The following is a 17,792-nucleotide window of genomic DNA, read 5'->3' as shown; positions in this document are numbered from 1 at the left end:
GAAACCAGGGTGCTCCTGCAACTCTGACTGGGACCAGAAACCTGAACAAGACTAGTTTTGCAACTAGGGACAATGAGGGTAATTTATGATTTCAGAGTGTTTGGGGAAAAAAAAAAAATCCATCTCTAAAACAGACCAAAGTCCACCATTAAAGTATCAATTCTGAAATTCTGGGGATAGTGATTGTCTTTTCCCATCACTTCCCTGACCTCAGGAGGGTCAATAAGTTGAGAGAAACTTTAATGTGAATTTGTTTACTTCATGACTTTATTCCATTGTGGAAACTCCTGGGAGCAGCATGAAGGCTGTTAGTGCCTTGGAGGAGCCACTGACCAGATATGCTGACACAGAGGAAAAAAGAGGAAGGGTTAGCTCTGAGCAACTCTGTCAGCCAGCTCCCTTTGAACACTACTGTACTAGACATCAATTAATTTAGCCCAGCATGAAATATAAAAATCCTAAATTGACTGGGTCATTTAAAATAAGCCTGTTTCAATCCCTGGTCTGGGAAGATCCCACATGCCACAGAGCAACTAAGCCCGTGCACCATGACTACTGAGCCTGCACTCTAGAGCCCGTGAACCACAACTACTGAGTCTGCATGCCTAGAGCCTGTGCTCTGCAACAAGAGAAACCACTGCAATGAGGAGCCTGCACCTTGCAACGAAGAGTAGCCTCCGCTCGCTGCAACTTGAGAAAGCCTGCGCGCAGCAACAAAGATCCAATGCAGCCAAAAATCAATACATTAATTAATTAATTTTTAAAAATTGCCATCTCTCAAACCACTAAAAAGAGTTAAAAAAATTCTAAATATTGATACTTGATTTATTTAATACTTGTATTATGAATTAAAGAAAGAATAATTCCTAAGGAAAAAAATAAAATAAGCCTGTTTCACTTATCTTTTTTTCCTAAAATACCAAAGATGATTTCCTGTTCTCCTTCCACTAAATGATGTTCCTCCTTTATGTTACTACTGGATAGGAGTCCTAAGTCAGAACGATGTAATTATCTTTAATTCACAGTCTTCCCTAATGTAGCAGGCACCCACTTCTTTTTGGTCTTCTAGCATTTCCCCCTTTTGGGAAGTGGCCCTCGCTCACTTCTTGTGATTCTCTATCATGAGGCTTGTCCTCCCAGAGAGCATTTCAAGAATTGATGCAGATTCTGGGGGAAAGAATTATATTCTTTCTCAAGAATCTTCAGCTTTAAGTTCCACGTGAGCCATGTGGATCTTGCTACCAGGCAGTGTTCTATTGAGAAGGAAGCTAAGTGGAGGTGAGCAGCACTAGGAGATGGATACAGAGTAATTGGTGTCCTGATGGCATACTATTTGAGTTTCTGGATCTTGCAATGCTTGAAGCTGAACATCTCTTGGGGAAAAATATTTTCATATCCATTTTACTTAATCTTTGTGTTAGGATTCTCTCACTTGCAACTGAAGCTCTCCTGACCAACACACCCATTCTCTGAGAAATGCATGCATATTGAACACATAGAAGGCACCTTATGCCTGTGGATTAGCCTTCTTTCCTTTTGTGGAAGGGAAAATTCAGTTGCCATCATCGGGGAAATATGCTACCAGAAGTCACCACCACCTGTATTTCCATTTACACAAGATGGAAGACAGCGCCCAAGATAGCGAAGTCTCCAGGTAGAGCCTACAGAATCAACCTGTTGGCAAACATCTCCAGCATTGTACCTCTGTCCTAAAAATGATGCAGTATGACACTACCTATTATTTATCTCTCTTTATATAGTGTTTATCTCTCTTTACATAGTACTATTTTCTTAAAATGTGCAGGATCATGGTACAAATAGGGGTTGATATCTTTGCCTCCTCTTATCCTCACTTCTCACCTGCACACCTTGAGAAAAAAAGACTTTATTAAAGTGGTTCTATATCATTCTTCCTAGACCTGCAGTTTTCTTTCCTTAAATCAGGCTCTGAGATAAAAGAACACTCTATTATCTTAGAACAATGGTTATAACTGGCATTTAAACAAATTGATTTTTAAAAAATTATTCCAGAAGATAATGTAAAGACTACTATTGTACCAGTTAAAATATCCTTGCCACACATGTTATAAAATAGATGAATAATCTGTAATTGGTGTTGAAATACTGATCACAAATTCATGCCAGATTAGTAGTAAGAGTTACCTGCACTTTTAAGATTTTGTTATTTAGTGATTCCTCATTTGATTTGCAGAGGAGAATTCAAATGTAGCTTTTATTAACCTCATTTACGTAGTAATAAAGAACAGCAGCAACACAGATAGTTTGGAGAGATAATGCCCTTGGAATTGGGAGATAATAGGTCTCTAACTGCTATAAAGGCCAAGACAAAATGGGGCCATTCATTTTCTAAACCTAAGGGATTTATTTCTGACAATATGCTAGAAGGGTAACTCTACTTTTATTATACATTTTGATAAATGATGGGGATGCTAGCTTTTTGGTTGATAGTCAAGAGGACCCTGAGAGATAGCTGCTTATTGTGTAATTTTCAAATAGCAGATTCTGAATTGACTTAGAAAATTGTCTCTGCTTCTGCTCTTATCAGATGATACTATTCTTGTCAAGCTTTTTTTCTCAGTGAAAGGAGGTCTACCTTAGTTGCTAAATGAAAAACCTTGATCATTATCATCATAGCACACATTTAACTTTTTCTATATACAAGGCACTATCCAAGCCAATTACATATATAAACATATTTAATCCCCCTAAGAACCCAATGAAGTAGGTACTATTATTACCTCTTTAGTAGATGATAAAACTAGTCACAAAGAAGTTAAATAATTTGCTCAAGGTCACTCACCTATTAAGTGGAAGATCTAAGATTTGATCTAAATCTAGCTGCAAAGTCTGTGCTCTCTTGTTTGGCCATGCTACACTAACTCTATGCTATGTGCAAGGTCCACGGTCTGCTATTCTCTGGAAGCTGAGAGTTTTCAGGCACAAAATACATACAATTATGTGTTGCTTCCTTGGGGCCTTTGGAACTCTGTGAATTGGGGGAAATGTGGCTATTATCAGTACCATAAGTTGAGAGTCCCTTTTCTGGGGGGGAAGGGAAGAGGGACATCTGAATTTCCCTTCTCATGAGTACAAAACTCTAGAGAATGTCATTTCACCAGGTATTCACCTATCATGCATCTACCACACAAGTTATCACCCACTTTGGATCCTGGGCCAGACCCAGTACACACTGCCTAAGAAGGAGGCTGACACCTTCAGCTAACAGTCTCCTCAGCTGTGCCCATGTGGTCGGGAGCAGATTTCCCTCTTAGTCTTGATCAAGGGGATGGATTGAGAGTTGTCATTTTTACTTCATTCTAGGAAGAGTGTCCTTTTCTTCCAAGCACTTACTGCCCATTTCCTTAGGAAGCTTCTTTTAGGAGGGTAGGGAACAGATACCTTGTCACCATTTTAGGAGACGAAATAAAAAATAAAGGCAGAGTGAGATGAGTGATTTCCTCAAGGTCATCCTCCCTCCTGGTAATTGGCAAAGCCATCACTACCAGGCAGGCTAACATTACAAGGTCATGCTCTAAAAGAACATGTGTTCCTCCTGGTCTTGCACTGCCCTCACTCAGAAATATGGCTGAACGTTTGTCTCGGGGGGTCCTGCTCTAAGTTCCTGAGATATCCCACTTTCCTCCAAGGGTGCCCTCTCATGGTTCCTTTTGTATTGTTACTGGAATGTTCTAACCTCAAGCGCTGTTTGCTGTTAACCCCTTTAAGAGATAAACCCTAAAAGAAGTAAATGGTACTGAAAGAACCCTCCCCAAGCCTCCCCTTCCCCTCAAGGAAGAAATATACACTCGGAAGTTGAGGCCAAGTCCTGGAGCCCCAGCCTCCCTTCCTGGGGTTTGTTGGCCTCCTGGAGGACAATCCAAAGTAACAACTTTAGGTCAACATTACTACATCAGCCACATGGGAATTCTGAGAAAATAAGGGAGAAGGAGAGAGGGAAACTGAGAGCAAGAGAGAGAGAACTCTATTGACCCTAATTGGTTAATAATCTGAGAGAGGAAGAAAGAAAAGAGAAGCACTTTATGTGGCATCCACGAAGAGCTTTTCCCTACTTGCTCTTTCCATCCCCACTTGTAGCAGCACTCATTTTGCCTTGGCTTTCATCTGCTTTGGTGCAAGTTTCTTTTGGGTGGAGCAAATGAAGAGGAAAGTGTGAATGTCTCCTTGAAGTCTGTGAGAGACATCATTATGCACAAAGATGAGTTTTCACACGGGCATGGACACTTGAGGCTGTGTGCCTAGAGGGTGAAGTTCCTTTGGAGCTAAGAAAAGAAAGGTTAAAATGTCTCTTGCCTTTGGGTCTTTATTTGACCTCTTGCTTCGGTGGGTCTGGCTCTTGGCCTCACTCGTCACCTTGTGGCTGCTATGGAGAGTTTATTTAGGGGTCAGAAGATATCCTTTTTCTCTTCCCTTTAACTTTAGAATACCCAGCAGAAATTCTGGAACAGGCTACTAATTAGCCCAATGCCCCGGAGACTGTGTTGGATTTGAGGGCCAAGCCCATGGTATATTTCTCGTCTGGTGCCTTGTCATATTCTTCTGAGGGAACTAGTGAGCATGGTTGTGGCCGACATAGGAAGTCGTGGGGATTTGTTACCTTGGTCATCTATATTTCTCTTCATGACTGACATCAAGCATGTTGCTAGTAATAAACGATTCATAGAGGAATTGGGGGCGGGGGGGGGGTGGACTCAGATTTTTATTCTTTATGTCTCAAACAATTTTTTTAAAGCCATAACTATTCAGTAACATTTGAGGGGAACATTTCATAATGTAAGAAGAAAGTTTAATTGAAATATGGTTCTATAAGCCCAAAGGAATATATAAATAGAAACTTTTGTTTCTGTTTTAAAAGCAACAAAATATTGTGGTATGGATGGTGTACACGAACATTTTCTGAGAGCTCAAATGTGGATTATATTTATAGTGTAATTTTCTCAAGTAAGATAAAAGCATTTTAAAGCACTTACCCCCACCCCCAAATCCACATTTACTCACTTGTTCTCATTTGTGGGATCATATCGGGGAAATGGATCATGGTCATTATCGTTAAAATCATAGCTAGCCTCTGGATCCTAAAGAGAAAACAGAAATAACACTGTAGCATCATAAAAAAAGCAGTACTTTGCGAGTCTTCTATCCCTATCCTATTCCCATCCTGGCTGATAGCTCGAAAGTCTGCATTTTAGAGTTTCTGGCCCAGTTTCTGATCATTTATCATCCCCATAAACCAGGCAGAGGTGATATACACAGAAAAGTGAGTCATCATCCAATTCTCAGTGAATGTTTCCAAACCTCTAGCTCATAGACTCTCATAGGATATTAGAACAGAAGGAGTCAAAGTTCACTTAGTTCAACCACCTCATTTTCCAAATGAGAAAATTGAGGCCCAGAGAATTTGAATGGCTTAATTAAGCTAGAGCCCTAGTTAGTGACACTTTGATGCTCATCTTTCTTAAGAATATAGGTGCAAAGAGCTGGCTGTGGGCTGGGGCTCAGGTCTGCAGTGATCTCCTTCAGCCTCCTCAGTTAAAATAAACATGTAATTTAATTAAAGAGGCTGTGCTTGAACTCAAGACAAGCTTCCAGGTCCCACCCCACTTTGCAATCAGATTGCTACACTTAAACATCTTCCACGTAGGAATTGTATCACTACTACTGCTACTTCTCTATGTTTTCCATATCTTTTAATAATTCCTAATCTTTTTCATCTCTTCTTTTCCTTCCTGTTTCCTTTGTTCTTTAGCTGGGGAATGTTGGTTGAGTAGAAAGGATGAGAGAAAGACAAGGGGCAATATTCAAGATGAAACACTGATTTAAAGACCTAAAATATTATGGAGAACTTCATAACCAATTAAGTAAATAACTTTCATTTACTTACTTCCCATTTTTAGTAAACTTTTCTCAGCTTGCCATTTTTGTATTGTGTAGTGCACGCTTTGATTTGCATGGAAGGAATCACATTCACATAACTTCACAATGTGAGAGATATTGACCCATAAGGGATGTCAGCAGGAAGACTGTGAACATGGTCTCAGGCATCAGGCTTGATTTGATTGCTTTCATGTCCCCAAATACTGAGTGGCATAGAGTTTGAATGGCTTTTAATAATCTAGCTGATGTTAAGTGCCTCCCCCTACCCCAACACACATGCTTTCGTACAATCCTTGGCTCCAGCAAATTCTTTCGATGCCCAGTGATACAAAAAAAAAAAAAAAATATTTATGTGCACTGGCAGAAGGGTGAGGGAAGTGGCAAAACCGTGGCCCGTCATTACCAGGGCTGACATCAGAGTAGCCTCCTGCTTGAGGGAAGCAAAGTCCTAACTGTGTGTCAGTGTAGACAACTCCCTAAGTTGCAGCAATGGGAGGGCTTAGACTCACATAGTTGGCATAGATGTCTGTGTGATTCCACTCCAAGCCATCATCCAGTACAGTGATAACAACTCCTTTGCCTGTGATGCCTTTTTGCCAAACAGGTATCACGTGGAGGTCCAGCTTGGGCAGGGCTGCAGTCATCCTAGTATCTTGCTGATAAAGAAAAACCAAGAAGCATTGGTAAAACCATGACTTGTTTGCTGCAAAATAAGAACTGAAGCTCCAGTCTGGAGACCCATCTTTCTTCTTCCTGGGGTCACTCTATTCGTTAGAAGCGGGCAATTAGGTGAAATAAAAAAACAAAGTTAAGGGTGAGACCAAGTGAATCATCAGAGTGCTGCTCTTTTTCCAGTTGTTCCAATGGAAAATCACTCAAAAGGATGAATCACCCTGTGCCCCTTGTCTTTGAGCTGCGTGGCTTTGAAGAAGTTCATCCCTAAGTTGCTTTCATTTATAATTACGTGCTCAAGCTTTTCATCTACCAAAGCTTTATTTGATGTCCCATGTTTCCATCTCCCCCCAAATCCTGAGCCTCCACTGCCACACTGAATGTACTTTATATTGTCTGGTTCACAGCTCTTCATGGATGTTTTTATAAATTTTCTAAAAGAAAAGACAGAACCTGGAATGCCCAGGAGGCTGTGGTCTTACCAAGACTTGCAATCTAACTGCCTATGTCCAAGTATTAGTGATTTAGGGAGTAAGTACCTGTGAGAGAAGATTTGGGATTTGTTTTCAGATAATTTTTCTGTTAGTTACTGTATGTGGGACTGTAAGGAAGAAGAGCTAGACAGCAAGGGAACACAGATATGAGCACATCCCCAAGCATTCAAGAGAGATGCACTAGAAGAATGCCTGCTTTTTAGTGAAGAGGTCAACAAGATATTTATAAATAACAACAATCAAAAGTATCAGTGAATGCATTGGCCCCTGGCTGATGCTCCTCAGAAAGAGGTGGGGGCAAAACAAGAATTTACTAGGCCAACATGAAGCTGAATCACAGGAGGCTGGAAATACACACAGATTGTTGGCCAACGCCAGAGAAGAAGGACTCTCTGTCAGTCAGAAGAACAATCATAGAGTGTGGTTGTTAAGAATATGGCCTCTGGAGCCATGAATTATTCCCCCTCCACTATAATTACGTGATTTTGGCAAGTTATTCAACTTGCCAATGTCTCTGTCTCTTCATCTGTTAAATGGGGATACTTACTATACCTACAACAAAATGTTGTGTGAGAACTAGATGAGTTAACTCATGTCAAACATTTAGAATAGTATTTGACACATAGCAAATGCACCAGTGTTAGCTAATGAGTCTCTTCTGCTGCAAGGAGTAGGTATTGCCTAGGTTAAGAGACTTTCAAGAGGAATTGATCTCCCTTCCCATCCATTATGCAACAAGGATGTCTAAGCGTTAGCTTATGGTTGTCATGAAAATTCATCTTTTATAATATTCTCAACAATAAACACTTCTATTAACATGTATTACTACGATAAAGGCTTAACATTAAAACAGAGGAGAGCACTCCGTAGGCAAGCAGGAACACTTACAGTTTCTCCACTAGGTGCCTACATTCCAACAAGCATTTGATAACTATCTTAAAGGTAGAACTGGTTTGCAAGTCTGGACCTCTGCAGATAGATGCCTTTTGTCTTTCCTTGTGTTCCTTCCTTTAGCCTAGTTCAGAAATTCTCACCTGTAAGCATGTGCAAATTGCCTCTCTGGGCTATATATACTGAATCATGTTCACTGTACTCTTTGGGTGATTAAAAGGGTTCTCAAGAGTAACTTTGATCAAATATGTTTTTTTGCCATGAGTACTGTTTTGGAACCCCTAACTTGCAAGACATGATTCTTCTGTACTTATTCCAGATAAACTTAAGAAGACAAAAGGCAACAACCCTTCCTCTCATAGTAGCTAAAGATCTGTGTTTCAGACATCCTCACATAGTAAAACAGAAGATACAGATCATGGAAGGTCCCGTCAACCCTAATCTCTAGGTAACACAGCCCTCTGCTGAATTATCTATCATTAAAAAAATCTGTTGTGCAGATATAACAAATAACCCAGGTCCTACACAGTCCTCCTGTAGGTACTTACCAAGTACCACTGCTGATTCCACATCGGATCATTGAAGAGATCTAGTGCTGAGTCTCTTAGAACTGAACGTTTACTTCTCTCTTTTTCATACTGTTGTTCAGCCCATAGCACCTACAAGGAGTTTTAGAGCAAAAAAATCAACAAATAGCCACCTCTGGTGTAATCATCTTCCCTCTAACTAGCTCTAGTACTCTCTCCATCAGAGTTCAGGCAGCTCCACAGTGTTTTCGTTTGACTATAGATCAAACTGGCAGCTCAGTGAGAAGAAGGGATTGCCCACTGGTGAGATGAACATTTCCTCTATTACAGTAAAATGTACCTTTAGGGGGAGGAGAAGCAGTCAGTGAAGTGATGATTCCCTCAAATTATTTACACTGTGATTACAGTGGAAGTAAAAGTTCAGCCTGCTTTCATCAGCAAATGGACCATATTACTCACTTTTATATTGAGGTTCCAGGGTTCTGTGGCAGAAAATTTGTGCATTTTCGTGGAATGAGTCAACAAGCTAAGAGATCCTAGAGACTGCTGTTATGTTGCTCTTACAGCTTAATTTCTCTTTCTTTATATACAAAAATAGAAATTGCAAATGTGACAAAAGACAAGAAAGGCGCTATGTCTTGGCAGATTTGAAATTCTGCCTCCTCTATTCTTCAACCTTCTGTTTAAGTGTATTTAATATGAGAAACAGATCCAGGGTGATGAATGGGCACTACTGACCATGCACACTTACCATTGATTTAGTTTCATGTATTATGCAAAGACACCTGACAATACAAAATTACCTTCCCCACATTTATAGCATAATCCTATTATACTTGAGGCCCTGAGAGGGTTAGGGGCTGCCTTGTGGTTATATTCATGATGAGATAATACCATGCTCTAATTTTGCTGAGCAACATGACTCTTTCCTACCCAAAACATATCCTCTCTTCTGTACTCATGATGATAGTCCATGGTGTGATAGGATATTTTTAATGTGAGAATACTAATGAGTCAGATCCAAAAATAAAAACTGAAAAATAATTTGCAACTAAAGGATAAAACCATCCACTAAGACTGTCCTGAATTTCCAATTAGAAAATGTACTGCAAACCTATTATAAACATTGGGAGGGACTTGAGAGTTGGAAATCAGTCACTATAATTTATTTTTAAAGTGCCTGTGTCTTCAAGCGTAAGTGTTTTGGCTTAAAATACCTCAATGCTTGGAATATACTGCCTGTCTTCTGAGTTGGTCTTTGGGAACTGGCTGCTAGGGAACAAGTACTAATCTTTGAGGGAGAGAGTCACTTACAGTTGGAGATTTCATTAACAGGCTTATAAAGATAGCTTATTGCTGCATTTCAGAGTGCTAATTTGAAAGAATATCATCCCTATCAAAAAAAATGAATAATAAAATGAAAATCAAAAGCAATTTTTAAAAAATGGAATATAAGAGGAGACACTCTGTCATCTGATCAGATAAACATCCAATTGTTGGAAACAGTGTTATGATTAATGTCATTAACTCCAAATGCCATATTAATCTCTGTAAGAGCAGACCAAGTGGAACAGAGCAAATTAATGGTGTCCTTCTATTATGTATATAATAAGTATCATGTGCTTAATTGTAAATAATCCTTTTGATTTGAAAAGGGAATTAAAAATCATCTAGTCTAACCTCCTACTGCAAGCTTCAGTGTGTTCTAGGGTTTTTCCTGAACTAAAGTTATTCTGGGTATAACTTTTCATAGGATTATATAGACTCCTTTTTTATGAAGTTATGCTGAAGAGTAAATTCTTAGCTCTTCTTCCTTATGCTTTGAGATTTCTCCCCCAAATCAATTATTAAGGAAATATCTAAAGAATAGAACTGGGCCATCTCTTCATTTTAGTGAGATACTGAGTAATAGTAACAGTTAGGTCTGCTCCACTCTATCCAATTTCCTCCTATTAAGATGAGAAGGAAGGTCAGTTTTACTTTCTTGTGCATTAATGTCAGGCATGTATTTAGGCAGACAAGGAAATCTCTCTCTTGTTTTGCCCAAGGACTAAGCCTAGCCAGAGTGCTAGAAGTTGCCCTACCTTCAAAGCCCACATACAATTAGCCATCTGCCTTGGGACAGCGAAGAGAAGATTTCGCTGGACAAGAAACGTTTAAAGTAATGTCCAGGGCCTCTGATTAGGTCTCTCACTTCTAGCCATTAACTTGGGTAAAAGCCAGCAATGGTTGTTTGTGAGCTGTGGTGTTGCTGTCTGTGGTCCTGATACAGCATTCTTGGTCTGGGTTTGGTTGCTTCGTTCATGTTTGAACGCTGGTAACCCAGGCCCAGTCATTTCCTACTCTCTTAATCTGTCTTCCTTTTCTTCTTTTTTTTTTTTTAAATTCTATCAGTTGCATAACAAATAAAATAGCAAATTATTTTACAGGGTTCACGAATTCCTGTACTTTAAACAGTTCTAGCACCTTTCTGTCACTTATACTTTTCTTTATGGGAAGTTGAAAGTATGTGTTGTATCTCTCACAAAGCTTCCAGAATTCTTTAGAATGTCCTAGACAACAGAAATCATGTACACAGATATCAGGCCAGCCAGGATAAGTGTTCACCAGTATGGCAAATTCTTGTGAAATGGCAATGTTGTGTATGCAGATTCCAATACTTCAAATTTCTATTTCATTTTAACATTCTATTGGTGTGTTTGCTGACCCTGAAAACAGACTTCAAAATCAAAAGGTACATTAGATATACATGAAATTGGCTCCACACTTTACCTATATCCATTCTAGACATTTCCTGCTGTTGCCTAATCATTGAATATGTATACAGACCAGGATAAAAAGAGATCAAATGCTTTGGATCAGACTATACAATACTTATAGAAATATTTGCCTCATGAAGACATGGATTTAAAGCTCCTTCAAAAGCACTAGTTCCCTACGTAACCAAACCAGACAGAATAGCAGAATGTTTTTTCAGTTACACTGAAATGTTATTAAGAACAGGGTTTATGTATTATATTTCTTTGGCATCATCACATCGGATATCAAAGTGCTTGGTACATAATAGGCATATAATAAAAGTTTGTTGATCGATTGTATTGTCAAACAGTTCATCAGTGCTGCCACTTGATTCTCATATTCATTTTCATGCTCTTAGACTGGATTTGTGAGCTAGTGTTTATAGTGTGTGTGTGTGTGTGTATATATATATATATATATGTATAAAATTTAGTCAACCAATTCAATGTGATCCAGTTATTATTATGTGCAATTATAACACTATGAAGATAATAAGAAACACTACAGATTTTGTGAACACAATAAAAAAAAATCATATTTGCTTTTGCTCTTGTTAGCAATCACAAAGAAGGCAGATAAGTCAGGTTACTGGTTTGAAGACAAATGCACAACACTTACACGATCATCATCAGATAATCTCTTAGTGATATGAAGGGCACTCCTTCGAGACCTCCGAGGATGGTTTTTATGTTTGAATAAGTAGTGATTTTCAAGTGACCCAATCTATAAAAGAAAAAATTAAAATAAAAATCCTCTTTCCAAAGTAAGTATCTATAGGTTAGGTTGAAACACAGCTAACTTGGAGACAGGCAGCTTTTGTTAAATCCATTTCTTGTATTGAGGTTAACTTTTTTCTTCATGAGGAAGACACTGATAGAAGCCTTCCCTCTCAGTGTGTTGAGTGAGACGAGCTTCATGACATTATCACTTGGGCTTACAGCATACTTGGGAGCCGTTGATGCTTCTGTTCCATGTATTTCAGAGGAACTACATTTGCTTTTCTAGGTGATGTTATTGTGTAGATAGACATTTCTTAAAAAATATTCATTTTGTCAAATTTATTCTGTCAGAGAACAATAATTTGTGGAAGGCAGGCAAACCCTTTGGTACGATATATAGGCAGTGCCACATTCAGCTAGAATAATTTGTTACGAAATATAGCCATTGAATCCATAGTGATAATTATTATAAGCTACTAGTAGTGACCATCTGACTTTCCAATAGTTCAAGTCTTTGAGGAAGAAACCAGCATGCCACATTTAGGACAGGTGTTCCACCTTGGAGTGTGTAAACTTCTCTGGGTGACTGTCAATACATTTGGTCCATTTAGAACTAAGTTCATTATTCTTTTAAGCTAGTTTCCCTTTATTCAAAATAGTACTTAATTTGAACCTACCAAATTCTCTAGATGCCCTGTATGTTTTTAAACTGAGACAAACAATTGACAATGGGTTATTTCAGAAGAACTACATTCTTTAAATTGGTGTTTCTTATCACCTAGAGAATTTTTTAATAGAGATGCTTAGGGCCTGCTCCAAGCCTGAACCTCAGGGGCTGAATCTGCTATAAGCTTTACATGGAGTTGGGGAGAGAGAATATTAGCCATAAGAAAAGATCACCAGTGCTTAGCTCTGTTTCTGCTATCAACTGGTTTTGCTTCTTGTCACCCCTGCCCCCAGTCCTAGCTTTTGAGGCCTTAAGGAGCTCAAGATAGTGATGCTAAGTTAAGTGTAAACAAAGGAAGAAACAAGCAGAGCCAGGAAAGCACTATCAGTCTTTTACAAAGAATTATTATTTTAAAAACATTTACTAGTGATGCCATTTAACTGGAAATATGCATATGCAAATCACATGCAAGTATAGATAGGTTTTCCCACTATTTTCTGAAGCCTCTTGTGACTATGCCACCCCTTCCTCAAAGATCCTACCAAGAGTACTGATTTATTGTTATTTATTTATTTATTGAGACTTGTGATTTTGAAAGACAGTCCGCATAATGAATGGTCCGGGTATGGATGTATGTCTGGGGCTAATAAGGTGAGAAAATGAAGAGGGAGTTATTTTTTGCTCTCTCCTCCAATCTCCTTTCACACAATTACCAATGCTATTTAGCTACCCAAAAGATTAAGTTCCCAGTTTTTTTTTTTTCCCTCATAGGACACACAAGATTTCCATGATGCCCGCAGTACCCACCCATACAGTTCTGCCCACTACTCACTCTCTTTTTAGATCCCAACAATGCCTTGTGGTTTCCAGACTTATAAGTAAGTCACTTTCTTTTTTATCTCTCTGGTTTCCCACAAGCTGTTTTCTATGCCTGGAGTGCCTTCTCCAATGTCCTCATGTTCTCCAGGGCAACCTTTGATTCTTCTTCCTAAACCTGTGCAAGTGTTTCCTCCTTGGGCTGTCTTCTTTCACCCCTCCCCAATTCCCTTCCATCCTCAATCCTTCAATCAACAAGTATTGAGACTCCAGGAACAGCTTCTTTTGCTATACCAATTGCTTGCAATTGCAGTCATTTGTTTCTAAACCAGTCTCTAGACTCTTGATTCCTTGAAAGTTTATTTTCCTCCTATTATTCCTCAGCCCCTAACACGGAGCCTAGCACAGAACAAGGACTGGACAAAAGCAGAAGTATGGGTCTGCTACTGGGACATGGAGAAGAGAATTCAATATGCGTATTGACTTCCCTGCTGGGGATTTCAGACAGTTTGGCTCATGAAGTTGGAGAATGAAGACTCTGGGAAGGAAAGGCACATTCCCCAGTGGATCTGGATCTATGGAATTGCCAACGCCCACACCCCATTACTCATCCATGACTTCAGCTGCATCTCTACCACCACCTCTAGAAAAAACGCGCCAAAATGTTTTACAACTCCTTCCTCCCCCCCCCCCCCCCCCCGTTTCCATGCACAGCAACTCACAAGGCAAGGAATGAGGGCTTGATTCTGAGCCAAGGGAACGGAAAGCTCAGATTAGAACTCACACCCCCTGCGGTGCACAGCTAAGGAGCCCCCTACATAATGCCTTAACGGCCCCCCACCCCCCAGCAGTCTATTAAGCCAGGCCTTGCTTGGACGGGCAACAGCTTTTTTCACTGGATGAAACCCCTGGAAAGCGAATACGCATTTGGCTGGGGAACAAGAAAGATATCCTCTCCCCAGTCACTTCGGCAGCTTGACCCTTTAGGGGAACTGACCGAGCAAAGTTGTGAAGCTCGGACTTTGCAAGTTTCCATTGAGAATCCAGAGCTCGCGGTAGAGGCCCGGAGAGTTGGTCCCATGTATTTCACCCACCTCATTCTGCCACTCCATAGCCCCCGAGCCCCCGGGTCGCGAGGCCCGGCCACTGACACTCTCCCAATGCCCTGGGCGTATCCTCGAAGGCTGCCGGCGAACATCTCCAAGCCTGCTTGGCCCCTTGAATCAGGACTTGGATCTGCTGCTGCCATATTGAAAAGAATGAAACAGCCAGCTCCTGACGCAGACCCGCGGAGTCTCAGGGGACAGAGCGCACTGCCTCTCCTCTGGGCACTGGTTAGTAAGAGCCTGCGTGCATCTCAAGTTCCGTGAACAAGCGTGGAGGGATTTTTCTTCCAAACCGCGCGGGAACGGATTTCAATTCCAGAGCGGACAGCAGCAAGACTAAGCTGTACCCAGCTGCAGCGGCTTGGTTCTGCCTGGCTGCGCCCAGCCCAAACAATAAATAAGGCAAGCCTTCTCCAAGCGCGCCAGGGCCGGGAGCTGGAGAAGCTCCCGCTCCTTGCCTCTGTGCTCAGGAGAGTGCAACCTGGGACTCCCACATGGGAGATTACGCTCCAGTCCCGCCTGTCCCCTCGAGCCCCAGAAAGTTTTTTGAAAGTGCAAACTCTTACCTGACCCAAAAGGTCATAGCCCAGCTCCTCGGCTATCGCTGAGGCTGCCTCCGGTCCCCCGGGGATCTCCGCCGCCCATTCATTCACAAACTGCCTCTTCGCTTTTACATTATTCAATGCACACCAAGCGCAAAAGAGAGCGAAAGCAGTACACTGCAGAGTCCAGGCTCTTGGCTCCATGGCTCTCCCACTCGCTCGCACACGAGTGGGAAGGAGAGGGGGAATGAGAAGCAAGATAGAAAAGCCAGAAAGGATCGCCCCTTCCACCCTCCGGCTCTGGACCACTTCTCGCTCCCGGTTGTTCTGCAACAAGACAGAGACACGCAGGAGAGGCTGGGCGGCGGCGAGCGCTCAGTGCAGCGCTTCGGTCTCCCGGTCTCCCGGCAGAGTGGAGCCCCAGCCCTTCCGAGTCGGAATGGAAATCAGTGTTTACACGTCAAATCTACGAAAGCCATCTCTTGACGTCAGATCTACCTGGACTAAGATCTGGATGGTATTCCCAGCGGGATGGAGAAGCGGCTAAAATAAGCAGCAGAGAAGAAAAGGAAGGAAACCTTTGCTCGTATCGGTTAAGTCTGCTCCCGTTCTGATTGTAAATTCTGTAGCCGTGAGGAACACCTTCACTTCTCAAAGAGAAGTGCCCCATTTGAATATAACTACCACGAATCAAAGATCTGGCGTGCAGCACACTTTCCTTCCCTTCTGTCCGTTTTCTTTATCTTTACTTGATTATCTTGTGTAAGAGGAGAAGGGAGGGAGGAGGATTCTTATAACGGCCCTGTGGATATCGGCACCTGCTATGAAGAACAGGGCTTTTCAGTCTTTCAGATCGGACAGAGGCTGGGAGGGCAGAGAGAAGGGAAGCTTCTACTGCCCGGATTCTAACCTAAATCGCCTGGGATAAACGAGCACTTCTGGAAGACAATGCTAAAACAATACTTTTAAAAACGTATTTTTAGCCGTTCAAACCACCTTAGTTAACAAGTTTACATCCTTCTCTCCTCCGTTTCTCAACCTCAGTAAAACAATATCTAAAATTCTATTCCAGATATTGCAGGACCCACTACCACCCACTTTACAGTCCTTATCAGAAAAAAAATGATTAATCTCGTGATTTTAAAATTTTATTTATTTTTATTCACATGATTTTTAAAAACAGAAAATTATTTCCTTTATTTATAAACAAGGGAGTGTAGGGACCCAAGTGCTGTTGTGTTGACTCAGGGAGAGAAAGAGCAGGTTTCATTAACTCTGAACTTTCCATTCTTCCTTCAGTAGAGCTCTTCACTTTGGTGTTGAACTGAAGCTATGCCATTACTTTCCCATAAAATGCACAATTTCTTTTTGTGGAAGGGTGTTTTCCCGTGGAAAGAGAATAAGCAGACGTCTAAATGGTTCTCCCCGCCACCCACCCCTCCCCCCCATCCCAGAACAGGGAAATGGGTACAGTGCACTGTGGCTGAACCTATTCTGATCCTGAGGGGTTGAACCTGGCGGGAAATGCCAGGATCTCCATTCAGCACCGAGGAATGGACAGCGCCACAAGCGCTGGTTGCTGGAGCTGCCCTTCTGAGCTCCAAAAACTGTCGTCCTCCCGCAACCGCCTAGAACCAAACTGTTTCTCTTTTGACTGGTGCCTTTCCTCTCTTTAAAATGGAAAAATAAGAAATTGACCTCAAGGGAGAAGGACGGTTAGGTAATGATCGTGACTACCTCCGTCGGAGTTCGCGGGAAAGCGACGGTCTCAGCCCAAAAGTAAAATTGCAGGGGATTCAAAGTCTTGCCTTCGAAAGGTCTTTTTCTTTTTTTAAGCTCACAGCCGCCGGGGGGCGCAGCCTATTCTAAAAGAAGAAAAGAGATAAGAGTGGAAGAAAGCATATGAGCTTGTGGAGAAAGGAAGCAAGAGATAACTTTTTACCGGAAGCAAGTGAGATGGAGGCTTGGTGGAGGATAAGGCTGAGAAATGCATTTGCCTCCATGTTTGCAGAAATGTGGAGTAGATTGATAATTTCTTTAAACATAAAGCTTCTTAACAAAAACAAATTCCAACGTTAATAAGCCATGTGATGCAGTTAAGTCTATTACTATAATGTAACTCTCACATGAGGTGCTGTAGAATGGGCTCAGATTGACAGTTCTTCTGTCAGCTCCGTAAATTCACGTGTGTGAATGTTGATGGCTAGGTGAACTGTCTTCTTTTCTCTTCGTGCCTCAGCCTGAGTTGTGGCCTCAAGCTCTCTAGGGTGTTTCATTCTCACAACAGACAGATGCTAACTGTGTGCTAGCAAAGCAAAAGAAACTTGTGGCAAATATTTAATAATGGTGTTTCATTATTAAATATTTTAAAATATTTAATATTATTTAATAAACATTTAATATTATTTAATAAATATTATTAAATATTTACTGTGAATTTGACAGTTCAAGTAAATCATTAGTGAGGCCAGTGTCTCAGTAATGAAGAATTTGTCTAAAATGGAGCACCCTACACACCTGGAGTAAACATTTGGTTGATATATTTAATAGGGCAAACTAAATTCTCACAGTAAAACGATAATATCCCCATCCAAACTATATACTATATATATATATATATATATATATATATATCAGTAATTTATT

General features: G+C 40.9%; 1 protein-coding gene across 1 annotated transcript in view; it reads right to left on the bottom strand.

Moving 5' to 3' along the window:
- Window positions 1–15,469, bottom strand: part of PCSK1 (proprotein convertase subtilisin/kexin type 1) — a 42,501-nt gene extending 27,032 nt beyond the window's left edge. The window contains exons 1-5 of the mRNA XM_027100571.1: window positions 15,171–15,469; window positions 11,915–12,019; window positions 8,519–8,629; window positions 6,423–6,569; window positions 5,038–5,114 (exon numbers count right to left, since the gene is read on the bottom strand). Coding sequence (XP_026956372.1) covers window positions 5,038–5,114; window positions 6,423–6,569; window positions 8,519–8,629; window positions 11,915–12,019; window positions 15,171–15,350 — 620 coding nt within the window. The 5' untranslated portion in view covers window positions 15,351–15,469. The remainder of the gene's footprint in view (window positions 1–5,037; window positions 5,115–6,422; window positions 6,570–8,518; window positions 8,630–11,914; window positions 12,020–15,170) is intronic.
- Window positions 15,470–17,792: the final 2,323 nt, after the last annotated feature.

The sequence above is a fragment of the Aethalodelphis obliquidens genome, unplaced genomic scaffold, assembly GCF_003676395.1.
Source record: "Aethalodelphis obliquidens isolate GAN/ISIS:26980383/991018 unplaced genomic scaffold, ASM367639v1 scaffold4, whole genome shotgun sequence".
Lineage (NCBI taxonomy): Eukaryota > Metazoa > Chordata > Mammalia > Artiodactyla > Delphinidae > Aethalodelphis > Aethalodelphis obliquidens.
Note: the sequence above shows the minus strand (reverse complement) of the source record. Positions and strands in the feature narration are given on the sequence as shown.